This window comes from Danio rerio, chromosome 17 (genome assembly GCF_052040795.2).
Source record: "Danio rerio strain M-AB ecotype USA chromosome 17, GRCz13ab, whole genome shotgun sequence".
Classification (NCBI taxonomy): Eukaryota; Metazoa; Chordata; class Actinopteri; order Cypriniformes; family Danionidae; genus Danio; species Danio rerio.
The window spans coordinates 12300001-12319618 of NC_141037.1; the positions used below are offsets into that span (position 1 = coordinate 12300001).

At 34.6% G+C, this 19618-nt stretch overlaps 1 protein-coding gene across 3 annotated transcripts in view; it reads right to left on the minus strand.

Annotated features, from left to right (window-relative positions):
* si:ch211-185a18.2 overlaps positions 1 to 19618 on the minus strand; it is a 297371-nt gene that overhangs the window by 90694 nt on the left and 187059 nt on the right. For all 3 annotated transcript variants that reach the window (NM_001441598.1, NM_001441597.1, NM_001258228.2), the window contains 7 exons: positions 16455 to 16564; positions 9116 to 9294; positions 5487 to 5631; positions 5152 to 5341; positions 2672 to 2922; positions 636 to 712; positions 272 to 397 (listed from right to left, as the gene is read on the minus strand). In NM_001441598.1, the coding sequence (NP_001428527.1) occupies positions 272 to 397; positions 636 to 712; positions 2672 to 2922; positions 5152 to 5341; positions 5487 to 5631; positions 9116 to 9294; positions 16455 to 16564 (1078 nt within the window). The remainder of the gene's footprint in view (positions 1 to 271; positions 398 to 635; positions 713 to 2671; positions 2923 to 5151; positions 5342 to 5486; positions 5632 to 9115; positions 9295 to 16454; positions 16565 to 19618) is intronic.

A 19618-nucleotide genomic window follows, 5' to 3' on the forward strand; every position in this document is an offset into this window, starting at 1 on the left:
GAAATGTTAATATTAACATTTATTTCATATATATTAAGTGAGGTGGGACCTGGAGCAAAACAAATAATGGGAATAATTTGGGAAAAAAGAGGATTCCAGCACTACTTTTATTATAAATACCAATGCATTATATTCATAATAAATATGTCTCTTTTTATCATAAGTTGTGCTGGAATCCTTTTTTCCTATTATTTTATACGAATAAAAGACGAAATATTATTATTGAATATATTTTAGTTTTTCAATCGATTCAGACTCAGTCATGTGATACCTCTGGCTGTTGTGACTGGCTGATAGGACCAAGCTCCATTCTGGCCAACAGAGACAAAACAGGGTCGTGATGAGCAGGAAGATGAGGAGCTCTGATCACCTGACCTTCACTGGGCGGATCATAATCCTGACCGGAATGAAAAAAAAGCACACACACAAAAAAAGAAAATTAGTAGAATTTCTGGTTATTAGCCGTCTCCTTATTTCTCATTCAAACGGAAAACCCAAAGCCGAACTGGTTAGTTTATGTTAAACCAGCACAGTCCTATTAAAATTTATCTTATTCTTTTTAATAAATGACAAAAAAAAAAAACATTTGGAAATTCTGCTGCTGTTACTAAGACTCTGTGAATTCAAATATTCACCATGTCTTGGACTCCATGCAGGGAACCGTTCAAGCTGGTCATAAAATTTGGCAGAAGAACTCCTTCCTGTTCCAGAACTGAGGAGGAAAATAAAGGTATTTTGAAAAACAAAAAACTAAAATTCAGTTTTAACAACAGATTTGAGTATTGAAGACAAAACATAAGTATATTTGAAACCAATAAAAACTGTATGTTCTATAATGTAATGCTGGAATGCTGAATTGCATTTGTTGGATCAATTATACAGTAAAAAATCTAAATCTTGAAATAGTAAATAAGCAATTAGCTTTTTTATTTATTATTACAGTTTGTAACGGTACACCTCATTTTGAAAATGAGTATTTTTATCCATTTCTCAGTGAATATAGGTAATACACTGTATTTTGGTGCATTTGAAAGAAATATATTTAATAAAATAATATTTTGGTCACTGAATATCTGTAGAAATAGAAAGAGAATACAAATAAATTCATGCAAAACATTGGAAAAAAAATTCAACTCAATTCAATTTCTCTTGTGTGTGTACTATATATACACTCACTGGCCATTTATTAGGTACACCTGTCCAACTGTTCGTTAACGCAAATGTCTAATCAGCCAATCACTTGGCAGCAAATGCATTTAGGCATGTAGACATGGTCAAGACAATCTGCTGCAGTTCAAACCGAGCATCAGAATGGGGAAGAAAGGTGATTTAAGTGACTTTGAACGTGGCATGGTTGTTGGTGCCAGACGGGAAACTGCTGATCTACTAGGATTTTCACGCACAACCATCTCTAGTGTTTACAGAGAATGGTCTGAAAAAGAAAAAATATCCAGATCCTTGTTGATGCCAGAGATCAGAGGAGAATGGCCAGACTGGTTTCAGCAGATAGAAAGGCAACAGTAACTCAAATAACCACTCGTTACAACCGAGGTATGTTGAAGAACATCTCTGAACGCACAACACATCCAACCTCAGTGCGGATTTCCCACAACAGCAGAAAACCACACCAGGAGTCACTCCTGTCAGCTAAGAACAGGAAACTGAAGCTACAATTCACACAGGCTCATCAAAATTGGACAATAGAAGATTTGAAAAATGTTGCCTGGTCTGATGAGTGTCCATTTCTGCTGCGACATTCACAAGGTAGTCAGAATTTGGCATCAACAATATGAAAGCATGGATCCATCCTGCCTTGTATCAACGGTTAAGGCTGCTGGTAGTGGTGTAATGGTGTGGTGGATATTTTCTCGGCACACTTTGGGCCCATTAATACCAGCATCTTGTCAACGCCACAGCCTACCTGAGTATTGTTACTGACCATGTCCATCCCTTTATGACTACAGTGTCCACATCTTCTGATGGCTACTTCCAGCAGGATAACTCGCCATGTCATAAAGTGCGAATGATCTCAGCCGTTTTTCTTGAACATCAGAAAACATCAGAGCAACTTTGGGATGTGGTGGAACGGGAGATTCACATCATGGATTTGCAGCCGACAAATCTGCAGCAACTGTGTGATGCTATCATGTCAAAATGGTCAAAATCTCTGAGGAATATTTCCAATAGCTTGTTGAATCTATGCCTAGAAGGATTAAAGCTGTTCTGTAGGCAAAAGAGGGTTCAACCCAGTACTAGTAAGGGTTACCTAATAAAGTGCCTGGTGAGTGTATAAGTCAAACTTCAACTTTCTACTTGTAACAGACAATATCAACAAATAATATTATTTATATTTAAGGACTAAATTAATATATATTTGAATGCTTTCTGAAAGATTGTGTGTTACAGAAGTCTGGAGTAATAATGCTGAAAAGTCATCAGCATAAATAACCCAAAAAATAAAAATAATAATAGATAACTGTGCATTAACATTGAAGCTTCTAAATAATTATAACAATTAAAAAACACAACCAGGCTCTGTCGATTCTGGGTATATGGGATACTGCCTGTGCTTCAAACTGCCATTTATAAACACCCATTTTGTTGTTAGACGGCAGGTGTTTGGGTGGCCAGTGAGTCTGGTGGTGTGAGTGTGTGTTGGATGATGGTGTACCTCTGACTGCCGCCATCTGGCCATGATTGAGCAGCAGTTCTCCCTCTGAGATGTGTCTGGCTGCAGTCTCCGTCTCAGTGACAGTCACACTAGAGCTACAGCTGCTCTCTGAGGATGAGGAAGAAGATTCAGACTTCTGGATCACAGGAGGAAGAGGAGGCGCTGGAGGAGACTGGGGTTTGGAAAGGACAGGTGAAGAGGGATGGATGACTGATTCTTCTTGATCATCCACTCGGGGAACTGATATTACACTGCGAGTGAGAGAAATTGAGGATTTTAGTAATAACAAAAAAAAGCAAATTTCTCCATGTACTCTAACAGAAAAGTGAAATGAAAAAAAAAAGTTTTTTTTAATTTTAGTTTATAATTACATTTACAAGTTTGAAAGTGCATTTGTACAAACTGTTGGAAAATAGAAATTAAAAGGAATAATAACAGGTTTTTAAGAATATTTGTAAGAAATATTTCAAAATCTTAAATCCACAAGCTGATGTTCTGTTACACCTAGCTACAATTACATATCAGACATAACACATAATACACAAATACACTTCATTGAACATGGACACATAGGGCCCTATCATACACCCAGTGCAATAAAGCACAAGATGTTTTTGCCCAGATGTGTTGCTATTTTCAGACCAGTGCAACAGTAATTTGAATGTTTTCTGCCACGTTGTTTAAATAGCAAATCCATTTACACCTCTTTGTGGATTCATGGGTGTTCTGGTCTAGAAAAGAGGTGTGTTAAGGTGCATTGTTGGGGCGCCGCTATTTTGAGGAACTAAAATAGTTTGCGCAAAGGATCAGCTGAAAGCAAGTCTAAAATCCTGCACAGATAGTGATATTTGTACGCCTTAAACGCTTAAACGCAAACAACACGTTTCCTTATCCACGAAACAGAGAAAGAGAAAGTGGGAGTAAAGGCCGATTGGAAGAGGCTCATTCTTTATCCTCGTGCTGCAGATGATCTGTTTATCTGTTTTCTCGTTAGTGAAGCGTTTAGTTTTTCCACTTACAAAGTCTGCCATGTAAATAGCAAATGCACCATGGTGCGACGCAACTGACTCATAAAGGGAATGGGAGAAGACACTCTGATTGGTTTATGCTCAAAACACACCCGTAACTCATAAAGAGAATAAGCTCAACCCTGTTAGACCATGCGCCGCGGAGCAGAGCATATTTTTCCATCCTTAAAATAGCAAAAGTGGATTAGGACACAATGCTTTTTGCGCCATGTGCTTTAGATTTTGCGCCTAGATCGCTAAAATAGAGCCCATAGACATTCCCTATATTTTATATAACTGCAAGTTAACTGTTTAAATACTGTTTGATAACTTAAACTGTTAAAAGCTATTATTCATTCATTTTCCTTCAGCATATTCCCATTATTCATCACAGGTCACCACAGCAAAATGAACAACCGATAAAAACTATTAGTTACTAGTGTAGTTAAATAAATGTACTAGTAACTAATAAGGTTATGGTAACTAATAAAGTTATGTAACTAGTGTGCACCATTTTTAAATCTGCTTTGAAAAGAATCATTGTGAAAAGTGCTAAACAATTAAACTTGAATGAGATTGAACAATCTAAATTCTATTCTACTAAACTATTGTACTAAATTCTCAGGTGGTGCTAGTTACTAAAACATAATTAAAAGAGGATTTTAAAAACACTATTGCACGAATATTACTTTCAAATAAATAAATACATGTGACGTTATTCACATAAATAAATTATACACATGAACAGATGAGACTCTTTTGATGAAATACATTATGTATTCATAAACTATGCTCTTTATATAAAAAATTCCAGTAACTACAACAAGTTACTAACCTTGAACCTACCCTAAACGTAACTTGAGCCAATGTTGTTTCCTTGTATTACCAAGTATTTTGATAAAAATGTGGAACTTATGAGTACACTTTCAATGAAATAACCATCAAGTCTAAACAGGAAATATGAAAATCTATTATTCTATAGGGAGCACTGTCTGAGTTACAATCTGATGCATCAGGCTGTGGAGGCTGCAAGTGATGAGGCAAGTGAAAAAAAATCGAATCAAATGGAAAAGTCTTTCTAACAATCTTTTTTTTAAAGCACAAATATGTTATTTTCAGAAATGTCCTGTTTCTAGAATCAGTTATATTTTCACTGTTGAAACACCAGGTGGCACTGTGGGTCTATATATCTCAAACCCTCATTGAGCATCAAAATTCATGGCAAAGCCTACACTCAGTGCTACAAATACTATACAAATAAGTCAAAATGCACACAAACTGTATTGTTGTTTTTGTCATACATAATCACATATGCAAATGTCCTGTTCAATACTAAATCATAATTAGCAGATTCATATTTTATGGAAGCTGTGATGCATTACCATTTTAAAGGGTGTAAATTTTTGCTCTTCCTCAATATTTAATGCAACACCATCAAGAAAAAAAAGAAAAAGCGATGATATTTTTGCATACACTGGTGCCGGCTGCAGTTCAGGTTGTTCTTCCTCCTCCAGGGGGAGCTCTGATCCTTCCCACAGGTGGATCTGCAGGCTGCCTGGCTCTGGGCTCTGATTGGCTGGAGTAGGAGGTGAGGGCGTGGCCACTCTGGTTGGTGATGGGATTGGTGTAGTAATCGGAGTGCCCACAGGAATTCTGTCTGGACCTGAAACAAAGGCAAAGAGCGCTTGTAGAGTTGACGGATGTGTGTGAACAACTGCGCTAATACACTTTCACTAGCGTCTGCTGTGTGCTTTGGCAGCATGTAGACGCTGAGTGATTGGGCATGTTCAGAAAAAACACCGCCAGACCTGGTGAAGCAGATTCCTGAGGGGGTTTCTCAGGAGATGTTGCTGTTGAAAGATGTTCTGAGAGATCAGGGGTTCTGACAGGAGATGGAGGATCTTTTAGGCTGGGTTCGGGAGTGGGTGCCGGTGTAGGTACTGTAGTGTCCTCCTGTAATATTAGCACAACATTACCACATTTGCCTTTAAAATGACTTTATAGTTGTTGTTTTTTTACATCAGGGAGTCAAACAGATGTGGGTAGATTAGTGGTTTTATTTAGACACGTGCAAAAATGAACACATCGTCTTATCAAAACAGATTTTAGGTCTGAATTCAAGGCCTAAAATGCCAACTCATGTGGTAGGCTTAAAGGGTTCCTCCCAGAAATGAAAATTTTGTCATTATTTACTCACTCTTGTTTGTACTTGTTTCAAACAATGAGTTTATTTCTCCTGTTAAACACAAATAGGATATTTTGAAGAAAGTTAAAAACCTGTAACCATTTATTTTAATTATATTTGTTTGTCATACTATGTATGTCAATGGTTACAGGTTTTCAGCTTTCTTCGAAATATCTTCTTCTGTTTAACAGGCAAAAAAGAAACTCATGACAGTTTGAGGGAGAGTAAATGCTTAGGCTTAACCATTTAACCACCCATTTAGGTACAGTAGTGTCCTCTAGTAATGTTAGCACAGCATCACCACATTTGTCTTTAAAAATGTATTTATTGTAGTTGTTTTTTTTACATGAAAGTCAAACAGATGTGGGTAGTTTCTTCAACTCAAGGCCTAAAATCTCAACTCAAGGGTTAGGCTTAAGAATAGTTCCTCCAATAAATGAAAATGCTGTCATCATTTCCTCATCCTTTACTTGTTTCAAACCCTTATGAGTTGCTATTTTACTGTTAAACACTAAAGTAGATATTTAAAAGAAAGCTGAAAACCTGTAACCATTGACTTCTATTGTGAGACAAATCCTATGGAAGTCAGGTTTTCAACTTTCTTCAACATATCTTCTTCTGTGTTTGACAGACAAAAAAGAAACTCATGGCAGTTTAACAGGAGAGTAAATGTGAGTAAATTTTAATCATCAATTTAGGTACTGTAGTGTCCTGTAGTAATATTAGCACAGCATTACCATATTTTCCTTTAAAATGCCTTTATAGTTTTCTTTAGATGAGGGAGTCGAACCGATGTGGGTTAATAATTGGTTTCATTTAAACCATTACAAAAATGAACAAATCTTAAAAACAAAACAGATTTTAGGTCTCAACTCAAGGCCTAAAATATTAACTCGTGTTTTAGACTTAAAAAGAATGGTTCAACCAAAACTCTAAATTCATCTTTTCCTCATCCTTTTATTGTTTTAAACATTTATAAGTATTTTTGTTCTGTTAAACACAAAAGAAGATATTTTGAAGAAAGCTGAAAACCTGTAACCATTGACTTCCATTAATTTTTTTGTCCTACTATGGATGGATGTCAATGGTTACAGGCTTTCAGCTTTCTTCAAAATATCTTCTTTTGTGGTGTTTTTTTTTTAATGACAACAACAACTACAATATTAATATTTAAAATAATTAAAAGTAGAAAAAAGAAATGTTAGCACTAGTTTAAGTAACAGTTCTTACTGACTTATTACCTGTTAATTAGCACTTATAAAGTATAATCTTATTTCACATCCCTAACCCTACTGAATACCTAAACCCAACTACTGTCTTACTATTAATAAGCAGCAAATTAGTTTATTGAGCTATAAATCATGGTTAATGGTTCGTTAATAGCATGAATTGTACATTAAAAATAATTGTGACCAAATACACTCATAAAGGCTTGAAACACCTTGAGGTAGAGTAAATAGTGGGTATATTTATTTTCATTATTAGGCGAACCATATATTTAACTCAAATATGTAGTTACTGCAGTTTGCCTTTGGATGGCAGTATTGTGTTCTATCCTAAATCTATTTGTTTTTCATTTTGATTTAGGCTTACAAAAAAGAATCATAAATATGAACATAATCCAAGACTAACTGCTATATTGTCTGCAATCTGACTTGCTTCTCTTTCTATAAATGCACTAGGGCTGTACAATAGACTGTTTCAGCATTGATATAGCAATGTGCACATCTGCAATAGTCACATTGCAGGATCTATGCAATGTAGTCGTGATTATGGAGCCACATATGGAGTTCAGAAAGTGAGATTTTTGGAGTCATTGATAAAGTTTTACCATAACAGGGGGAAAAATTATCATTTGCATGGGTTTTAAGGCCTGTGAATGTACAGTACACTTTTAAATCAATTGTCAACAGAACAAACCACTATTATACAATGATTTGTCTAATTACCCTAACTTTAACCCAGCAAATCAAGAGCGTTTAAAGCATTCAGTCACAAGAAATTGTGTCATAATCACATAAATGTACCCTAATTAAGACTTTAAATGTCACTTTAAGCTGAATATTAGTGTCCTGAAAAATATTAGTCCAGGGGTGGCCAACCCTGTTCCTGGAGAGCCACCTTCCTGCAGATTTCAGTTGCTACCCATATCAAACACACCTGAACCAATTAATTAGGACCTGAACACCACGTGATAATTACAGGCAGGTGTGTTTGATATGGGTTGCAACTGAAATCTGCAGGAAGGTGGCTCTCCAGGAACAGGGTTGGCCACCCCTGATCAAGTCAAATTTTATTAAAGATAAAAGAAATCAGTTATTAGAAATGAGTTATTAAAACTATTAGTAATACGGTGACAGCATTCAGTTATCTTAATCAATGAGGATTTTATGTAGATTTTCAATAAGGTTTACATCAGGGCTTTGGGCTGCCATTTCATTATTTTTATTTTTCCATCGTTAAGGAACCGATTTACATGTTTAATGTAACATGCATTTATTCTGCCATATCTGTATAAAGGCTTGTACACACCGGGACCGTAATTTAGCAAGGTAATCTGAATATTGTAATAGTGGCACGTAAAGTCAGGCCCGCAGAGCAGGGCAGATTGAAACGGGTCCCCAAATCATCACCTTTCCCAAAAGCTGTTTCCCAGAATCCTCTAGTGTCTCTGGCCTTCATAGCGACAGATAAAACCCAGCTGATATAACTGAAGTCGAGATTATTCTACTTTTTTAAATATTTCCCAAATGATGTTAAAGAAAGGAAGTCATTTTTCCACAGTACTTCCTATAATATTTTTTCTTCTGGAGAAAGTGTTATTTGCTTTATTTTGGCTACAATTCAAGCTGTTTTTATCTTTTAAAACTCTTTTTAAGGTCAATACTATTAACCATCATTAAGCAATATTGTTTTTCAATTGCCTACAGAACAAACCACTGTTATACAATGACTTTCCTAAATACCCTAACTTTAACCTAGCAAATTAAGAGCGTTTAAAGCATCAAGCCACAAGAAATTGTGTCATATGTAGTTTTAAATAAAGTAATAAAAAGTATTTTATCGAATTATTTGTAGAATGAAGACTGTGGAGTGCTATTGTATGTTCGATTTCTCTACATGAAATGCTATTCATATTGCAATATATATGGCAGAAAAACAAAACATCTCACTGTCAGATTTTTCCAATGTCATGCAGCCTTAAATGTACCATCACCACTGTTAAATAAGAGAGAGTGTGTGCAAAAATACCTTCTGAGCATCTTGTGTTTGGACAGGGGTAGTTGGTGTTCCCTGAGACTCTCTCTGTCCCAGCATTGAAGCAATGATTTCAGTTAGCACTTCGTTTACATAATGTCTTATGACCTCAGAGTCCACTGGAACGCCTGTGTCCACAAACAGCTGAAGACCACCGCCACCTGCGGCCTCCACTGCCACACAAACACAAACATAAGTGCACATGGGACATTCAGCATCTCTTGTTCACAGGGTTAGTTAAGAGTACATAGCAGTGGTCAGTATGATATCTAAAAAGTCAAGAGGTTTTTTTATAGCAATGAAATAAACTGAATTAGCCCTTTAATGAGATACGTCTTTAGAAAAAATTGACCGATCCCAATACAATGCCAGTTACAATCTAACTGTTTCCATATCTGTGTTTTTGTTGTTGAAATAAAAAATAGGTTAAATAAAAAATAATAATAATACAACATTAAACAGTATCATATTAATAACACTTAAATGACAGTCACATGAGTATTTTCTTTTATTCATATAAAATTTCAGTCAACTGTGATTCAGTCTTAAAACACATTATTGTATAATTAAATAAGCTATTGAATATAATTAAATAGATAAACAGATAATAAATAAACTGAATTAAATTATATCCAATTATTTTATAAATTATTGTACATAAATAAATAAATAGATAAACAAACAAACAAATAAATAAATAAATAAATAAATGATTAAATAAATAATTAAATAAACAGATAAACGAATGATTAAATAAATAGATAAATAGATACACGAAAGAATACGTAAATAAATAGATACACGAATGAATAAATAAATAAGTAAATAAATAAATAAAATATTCAAACCAAAATTTTAAATTTAAAAAAATTACCTTTGCTTAAACAGTATCATATTAATAACAGTAAAATAACTGTAACTTGAGGATTTTCCTTCCATTCACATAAGATTTTAGTCAGCTGTGATTCAAAGTTTCAAAACACATTATTGTATAATTTGATAAATTATTGCATATAAATAAATATATAAAGGAATGAATATATATATATATATATATATATATATATATATATATATATATATATATATATATATATATATATATATATATATATTTAAATATATATTAATATATTGAAACCAATTGGTTAACAAGTATCACATTAATAACAGTAAAATGACGATTACATGAAGATTTTCTTTACATTCAAAGACAATTTTAGTCAACTGTGATTCAAAGTCTTAAAACACATTATTGTACAATTTAACAAATAACTATAAATAAATAAATAATTAAAAAAATAATAAAAAGTAAAAAAAAATGTTTACAATTAATTCAAACCCATATAGGAACAAGATGAGTAAATAAAAAATACAAATATAAGAAATATAAATATTTTTATATAGATATAAAAAATCATAATAAACCAAATCTGGACAAAAAAATTAACAAAGATGGGCAAAGCTAAGCAAAATATACTCGCTGAAATGCAATGATTGAAAATAAATCAATGTAAATTGTGTTGGTTCAACTCTTATTAAACAAGTAGATTAAACAAACACCAGAAAAGTATTATTTAAGTGTATGTTGTAACAGGGTTAAGTGGACTATGGTAGAATCAATATGCTGATTTAAAAACGCCATATTTTTTTAATATCATGTCTGATGATATCATGTGCGTCTATAATGTGTCAAAGCCTTTTAGTTTTATTTGAAGTTATCCTAAATGAACTAAAAGAGGAATTTTAAAGCGTGATTCATGAGTTACATGTACAGTTGATTGAGACTGATCTCAGAACTTATTTTAGGACAGTGCTCACTGACCAAAGCAACAAACTGCATTTTTTGCTAACTAAGCTGCCAACACCAAAAGCATGGGTGCTTCTGCAACACTGTAAAACCCAAAAAGTTAAGGTTGTTCAAACCATTTGAGGAAACTAATTGCACCAAACCATTTAAATTTAAAAACTAATCCTAATGAGTACTGTGAACTTAATCCATTTGAGTAAATGAAGCAATCTGAGCACAGTAAAACCCGATACATGAAGAGAACTCAAACCAATACTGTAAAACTCGATAAGTTAAGGCAACTCAAACCATTTGAGGAACCCGATTGCTACAAACCATTTGAGTTAAAAAAACTAATTTATACTAATCTATACGAGTACTGTGAACTTACTCCATTTGAGTTAAAAAAACTAATTTATACTAATCTATACGAGTACTGTGAACTTACTCCATTTGAGTTGAAGTAATAAAATATTTAATAAACTCATTACCTTCAACACTGAGTTTAAAACTCTTTTCAAATGAGTAGAATTAACTGTCAGTCAGTCTTGAGTTAACTACACTCATTTCATTTGATAAAGTTGACTGTTGGGTTTTACAGTGAAGGTGGTAAGCTCAAAACTCAACGCATTACATGAAACACTTCTAAATCTTCAACTAAAGTGAAGATTAAAATCTAACAAGTCTTTCTATTACATTTAAACACCTCAGATTACTTTTATTGTCAACATTTCCCACTAGTAATTCAATCCCGCGCAAAGCATGCAGGGAATCACAAGACCCCTAACCAGATAGTTGGACCAACACAATTCCTTCATGTTTTCCCAACACAAAACGCTTAAGTTAACTTAATAGTTTAATAGTCAAATATAAGTAGACTGAACATAAAACAAGTAAATTAGCCAAAGAAATGACCAGAGTTGTGTTGTTTCAGCTCATTTTAAACAGGGAGTTTGAACAAGCAGCAGAAATCCATTGTGTTTTGCTGAATGGGATTGGGACAAAACACAGTTCTGGATTTGCAGCCTCTAGGCCTTCTACAAGGTCATTGATAATCCTTAATATCAAACATCACATCGGTTTGGGCTATTAAAATCTAACGGAGACAAATGTCCATAATCCTGTCACTCTGCCACAATATTCTGAAGTTTCTCATAAAGCCCTTAAAGTGGAGTTTGCCAGAAAAGTAATTTCAAATAACCAATTTAAGCCTCACATGCAGCCTATTCTGAATTCCTGCACCCGTAAGCATTTTAAAGCAGTGCTATTAAAAAGCTAATATACAGAAGTGACATTTTTGGCAGGGACCCTCATTTCCTTTTGTCTAGGGCTGAGATTGCGTTCAAACACACATACAGGAGGAAGAGTCCAGTCAGTCTGTGAATATGCTGACGACAGTTTGCCGCGAGCCCTCCTCTGCAAATTTGATACATCATTGATCTTTCTATTAAACGAAAGCGAGAATTAATGAGGCAGGACCTCCGCGCCGACTGAGCAGAAGTGACGCGACGGAGACGGAAGGATGGAGAAGAGGGGCTGAGCACAAGCAATCGCGCTTTAATGAGGAAATACAATCTCGCCGCGTGCTGACACGCTTGACAAATGCTCTGCTCGCATTCCTCAATGCTATGAATCAAAATTATAAGCTCACAGACTGGAACCTGGTGCTGCTCGGCTGTTCTTGCTGGTTTGTGTCACGAGTTATTGATTGCCTTGTTGATTTCTAACATTGACCAGGAAGATGCATAACGGTTGATTCACAGATCAACAAACTTCATTTCGTCTAAACTGTTAGCTCTCAAATGTCTTCAACATCAAACTTAGACATTTTTTTTTAAAGTACACATGAAATCAAAACTAGCCATGTGATTTTGTTAGCTCACCTTGCTAGTTTTGGAGTGAACAATTCATCAGTTCATGTCATTAAGAAAAAAAATTTAGTTTGCCCTTAATCTTTAACTGAAATCTGAAAATGCACTTCCTGTTTTTGTTTCAGTTAAATTCTCGGATTATGTCTGTCTGAGGTATTGGGCGGGGCTAAAATACTTAACCACGCCCCTTCAACTGACAACAAACAGAAATTGTGAGGAGGAGGAGGTGTCTGCTATGTTGTAATAACTCTTCTGGAAACCCGTTTCCAGATCTTTCTGAATGAAATGCCTTTACTACATCCAATCAGCTCACAGTAGAAAAAACAAGCCACGCCCACTGTTTTCTCATTGAATATTTTGTTTCTATAGGACAAGATTATTGTAGTTAATGAAAACAAACAAAAAACGAAAACTAGAATTGAAAAAACAATTTCGTTAACTGAAATGTAAAACAAAAAGATGAGTTTTTGAAAAAAAACTTAAATTTAAAACAAACTAAAATTAACCAACATTAAAACAATAACGTCCTCCGTTTTCATCTTTGTAAATGTGTTTAATATATAAGCCTTTTTAGAAGTAAATCTATTTACTTGCGATGCCAGTTTTACGCCAGCTGTTTGACCTGTAGGCCTATAGCACATTGTAGTCTGTCATCCTGACATCATTGACATGATCCATAGATATATACATTAGATGTCGCCTACCTTGTTGTTGTCTATTGAAAGGAATGCGTCAGTAGAGCTGCCATTTTAGTACAGGGTAGCGCTCCTTTGAAATGAATGCGGGACCACGCTACAGTGGAGGACTGTGGCCATCCAAAGCTAAAGATATACACATATATCTATGATCGGGAGTTTTCCCGGAGGTCAGTACGCCATTTTTTTTTTTTTTTTAATTACGAAAATTATAATTTCACATCCTTTTTCTACATTGATGGATCAGTGATCGCTCAGGCATTCCTGACAAAAAGCCAGTGTTTGTGTGTATGGAAATGTCCTTTCCACCCTCCCTGTTAAATCTGATTTAATTCTTGTCCTGAAACACTCCACCTCTCCTGCTTTCACTTCTCATACTGACAGAGGGAGCGATTCGTTTGTGAATGGATCTTTTGTTATGAATAATACACGTTTCTGGCACCACAGCAACTCGTTGTCAATTTCATTTGCATTGTTTGCTGATTTTATTCAACAAAACTAGCATAACCTAAGTGTTTAGTTTGAGTTAGTGCTGCTTTGCCTTATGGTGAATCCAGTAAGTGACTTTATCATCATCAATAACACTACCTGTTTAGCACAAAAGTTCATAACATACAAAAACGTAAAAAACTAAACCTTACCTATGAAATGTTCTGCCTTTGTGCTTTGTTTGCTAGTAACTACAACCACAGCGCTAAAGTCCAGCATCTTTACGTAGTAACACTGTCTTGGCTATTTACTGGGAGCACTGTACAAATATGGCGGCGCTATTGATGCATGCTCAGGGTCCATACGCGATATCTAGTCCATATATCTATAGGCCTGATCAAACTGGTCCACCTCCAGTCTAGGGTTGTGCATTTAATTGAAACCGTATCAATCGATTTGGACATACGCGATTTCTAATTCGCCTTACATCATGATTCTCCGCAGTAAGGTATTTGAACCAATCGTAATGAAGCACACCTAAACAGAAAGCGTATACAGGATGATTTAGCATAGGAGGACTTGGTGCTAATAAAGTCAACATCTGTGGTGTAGGATTTAGTTACTTTGGATACAGCAAGGCTGATGTATGGCAGGACCAGGTCAATTGTAAGTCAGTCATTTATTGTGTCTAAAAGCGCGTGGAAATCGCAAGCGCGTTGCTTCCTTCAGCATTTTCAACACGTTCTGAGGTCACTCCTTTGTTGTTGCTCGGTGACCATCAACCGTTTTCTCAGAGGATCACAACTTAACAAAACATGGCTGCAGTTCTGATACAAGTTTTATGTATGGAGAGAATTAAAAGCACTTCGGGTGTTTGAGTGTCTTGTGTTTGTCTGAGGTAACCGAAATGTGTATATTCCAAACAAAGTATGAAGCTGATCAGTCAGTTCTTGTTCGTGACTGGCGGTGCGGCATTCGGAAAAGTTACAGTTAAAGTTTGTCTGAAAAGAGATGTTTTCAATTGGGTGCGCCTGGCATAAGCACATGTGTCGCTCTCAATATGTGCACGCAGTCCACACGCTTTCATCGGAAATAATGTACATGTGCATGCAAAGATGCGAAATGTGAACGGCCTATTTCACGCCAGCATCACATAGAGGTCTTTGATCTATGCATGACAAAACAAATCAGTGAACGCACACGCAATTACTTCTGATATTTGGTTAAGCAGATCATCGAAGCCATACTCGAGTTTGACGGTACGTACGTTCACACACACACTTATGTGATTTGCCTTGGGTCTGTTCTAGAGACAATCTATAACAGCATTACTAGATGCTTTTTATTGTATGTCTTTTAGAGACATGTTACAAGTCTTTGATAAAGATCTAATTGTTTTTCTTTTGAAATGTTTCAGATTCACACTGTGAAAACAAATTCAGTCTGTCTGTTACAAAATTATGATTAGAAAAGAAACTGCAATAGCCAAGATTTGATTGTTTAAGATAGGTTTCTTATGCCCATATCGCAAAGCCCTACTCCAGTCATTCTCACTGTTACTCCCGTGACAAAAACAACAAGTGGACATGACAGCAGCACAGTGACAATACTAAATATGACTCTAGTTGACACTTAAAACTATTAATTTAACCCATTTGTGCCCAATAATGGGTTCAATTCTGTGTTAGTGATCCTGATCGTGAATGAATCATTCTTTTTAACCGGATCTTCTAAGTGAACCGGTTGAACTAGTTAACCAAATAGAACTGAATCTTTTGAAAGGATTTGCATCTCCGGTAAGCACTTATGCACAAACTACTTACTTTTTAACATGCCTGATAGCCCCCTCTGACTCGAAATAAACCAATTTCCTGAGTTATTCAGTTATTGGAACAGCACACTGAGCTCGAATTTGAGAACGGGTGAACAGTGAATTGAACACAAACAGTACATGACAGCCTGCTGAGACTGAACCAAACCTGAACTGATTAATCCTGCAGCATGGTTAAACCAAGGGTTTAAATGAGAGGATCTGGTGATCTTATTTCACAACGGAAAGTGGTAATGGAATTTAAATACATGACTCATGCTTCAGTTGAGTTGCAAAACTTAGCTGTAAGAAACTGTTCAGATCATGGTGATGTTTTAACTGACTGAAATTATGATTGCTGACTACATATTTTAATATGTTGAATCCTAAAAACTTTTATCACTGTTTTCAGTTATTGTGGACTTTAAGATGGAGAGAGTGGTCTATCCTAGGCATGGGATGATAACTGGTTTATCAAAAATATTTGAAATGTTTCTTCAAATAAAATATATTGTATTTCAATGGGGGAAAACGTTGTTGTGTTTTACCCAGACATTCAAAAAGAACTTATTTTAGAGCAGTAATCACAAAACTGAGAGGTTTTATCCAAGCTTATCATACCATCAAAATCTTATACTGGCCCATTCCTAGTCTATCTTTTAAAGATAGCTATGAGTTAACAATGAGAAAAAATGTACAATACAAAAAAACAATAGTAATAAAATGAACACATTCTCACCTATGTCTGATGCCACGCTATTCTCCGGCTCAGATTGGTGGACTGGATCAGCTTGGGCGGGATGAGGGAACATTCCAGTTATAACTCTGGCCATGACCTGTTGCTCCACCCTATATTAAAAACGATAGCAGAACGCTATAGTGTTATGCAATAATGAAAGTAATGGCATATAAGAAAAGATGAAACTAACCCCCCAAAATAAAAAGAAGAGGCCCAAAGATTCAGTTAGCATTTATTATAGATGACCTAATATACCAGTAATGGGGATAAGCATGTTATTTAAATCACCATGTAAACAAATGGGATGATTTGAAAGTCTTGCTAAATAAATCAAATAAACTTAAAAAAAAAAAAAAAAGATATTTTTATTGAACATTTTTAATGCTATAAGATAACATCCGTCACTCATATCTAGAGTTGGGTGAAACATATTCCACAGTAACACTTTACTGTATTCTGTATTACATTTTAAATTTGTGTTATTTGATTACAGTTACTAAACTCAATGTAATTGTGTTACTTATTTCATAAATAAGGTTTTCAGAAGAAAAAATGCTTCTTTTCAATTACATTTTCTGCTGCAACGTCAGTTAATAAGCATGCACTTTAAGTTGTTGTAGAACGTGAGCTGAAACAATTGCTGTCGAGTGCAGCTGCTTCTTCAAGTGGAAATATAAACATTACTTTGATTTTATTGAGTGTAATAACCAAAATACTGCCGTGAAATGCAGTCTAAAAAACTTCAGACCCTTTTTTAACTTGACCAGCAACTTGTTCAGCACTAGTACAGAAAGACTCTATGACAATACTCTTCACCAAGAAGGATAATGGTGTCCAAACACACGACAGCCCAACTCAGCCTAAACAGAACTTAATTTTTGTGCAGAATTAGGAGTGAAAGTAGCTTTTGAATTTGAAGCGAAGCATAGCTGCTTATGGGGCCAATCACATATTGCATCTTTCACGCACATATTGGGAGCGCATATTGCACGCGCTTGCATTTCCCAGGCACAACCCAGTTGAAAACCATGAGTCACATGACAAGAACTACCCGATCATCTTCAATCTTTGAAATATATACATTTAGGTAGACTAATTACCCCAGACAAAAAGAGAACACCCAAACACTGCAGTGCTTTTTCATACTATGGATGTCAATGGTTACAGGTATCCAGTTTTCTTCAAAATGTCTTCTTTTGTGTAAAAAAAAAAAAGACAAACAGCATTGGAAAAAGTGAATGATGAGAGAATTTTAATTTTTGGGTGAACTCTTTAAGCATTTTGAAATGTCACGCTGCTGTGATCAACCCATTGTAATGTGTTTCAGTGAATGTTAAAATACTGAAAGAGCTGCAGTTTATTTTGTAGTTTTAGAAGTATATTTTATATGTTTTAAAATTAACTTCAAAGTAAAGTAATTAGTAATCTGATTACCTTTTACATTATGTAATTAGTAATGTAATCAGATTAAAATTTTCCAGTTGTAATCAATAACTTGTAATCGATTACTTTTTTAAAGTAACTTACCCAACACAGCTTATATAATTCCAATCCTGACCCTCACATGAAAAATTACAATATACATTTAATAAAATAACTATTTTTTAATTATAATTAAATAAACAAACAAATCAAATAATTTTGTTCCAAAGTTGCTTTTTGTCATTTCACATTCACGCATGGTGAACTTTGTTTAAGGATATATGTTTGATTTTAGCATTAATTTGATGCTACAAAAACAGTATGTGATGTCCTGTTTGAGATCTCTTTTGTGATCACTTTAGGAGAAAATTGAGGCTTTACCTTTAACATTGAATTTTCTATAACAGTGTTGTTTCATACGTTCTGCGGTAAAATGCAAGTTTGCCTGGTAAGTTAAATTTGTGTTTTAATTGAAAAGCTAATTAGCATTTAAATGCTGTTAGCTAGCTACCTAGTTGAGACAACATGCCCAACATTTGCCATATAAAATATTTCAGGCCATATGTATAAGGCCAATTCATCCCACACACTCAAACACCAACAAAAAATCGTGATTTTCTCACTACCCCAACAATTTTCACACACATTAATGATACAATTAATTAAATGAGGGCTAAAAAGACGTTCACGTGAAGCCTATTTAGTCCCTGGTTAGATTTGTCAGAGTTTGTTAGCATTTGTAGAATAATCTTATCAAGCTGCTCAGATGTTCCATGTTCAAAGAAATGTTCAGTCAGATCAAAACAAACTCTGACTAATTGGAGTAACACACTAATCCAACAGACTCCAACAAACTTGATTGTTGTTGTTTGTCTATGTGATTTGAATTGGCCTTAAGAGTATAGATTGGACCTTGATGCCAAGCCGGAACTTCATTTCATGATCATCACTTGAGCTTCAATAAAGCTGGGGTATTCTGGCTTCAATCCTCTTCAAGGGAAATGTATTGTATATCACTTGTTTTGTCTATGTGGTGGCTGAATGTTGTATCTTATTTATTGTACAGCTAAAAAAAAAATATTACTTAGAGTTTTGTCTTGTTTGTAGTCCAAATATCTAAAAAATTTTAAATCAAGAAGCATTTTCTAGACAAGCAAGAAGTTTTGTTATGTTTTCAGAAATAATGTCAAAATTACATGAGTTTTTCCTTAAAACAAGCCAAATAATCTGCCAATGGGCTAAGCAAAATACTATTGTGTTCACTTTGAAATAATATTATTTTACATACTATAAACAAGGCAAAAACTCAAGAATTTTTATCTAAATATGTAAATATTCTTAAATCGAGAACCATTTTCTAGACATTCAAAAAGTTTTGTCTTGTTTTCAGAAATACTGTGTCAAAATGAAGCGAGTTTTCTTTAAAACCAGCTGAATAATCTACCAATAGGGTATGTAAAATAGTATTGTTTTAAAGTGAATACAAGATTATTCTTCTTACCCTGTTAGCAGATTATTTTGCTTCTTTTAAAAACTTCATTAATTTGAACTCTTTACTTCTGAAAAGAACACATTTTGTTTTGCTTATCTAGAAAATGCTTCTTGATTTAAGAATTTAGACTATTTAGACTAAAAACCAGACAAAAACTCTAAGTAGGAAAGGCATTTTTTGCAGTGTAAGTTTAAAGTAACCCCTTTCATTTTGTGCTCCTAATGATATATTTACATATATATAGACATAG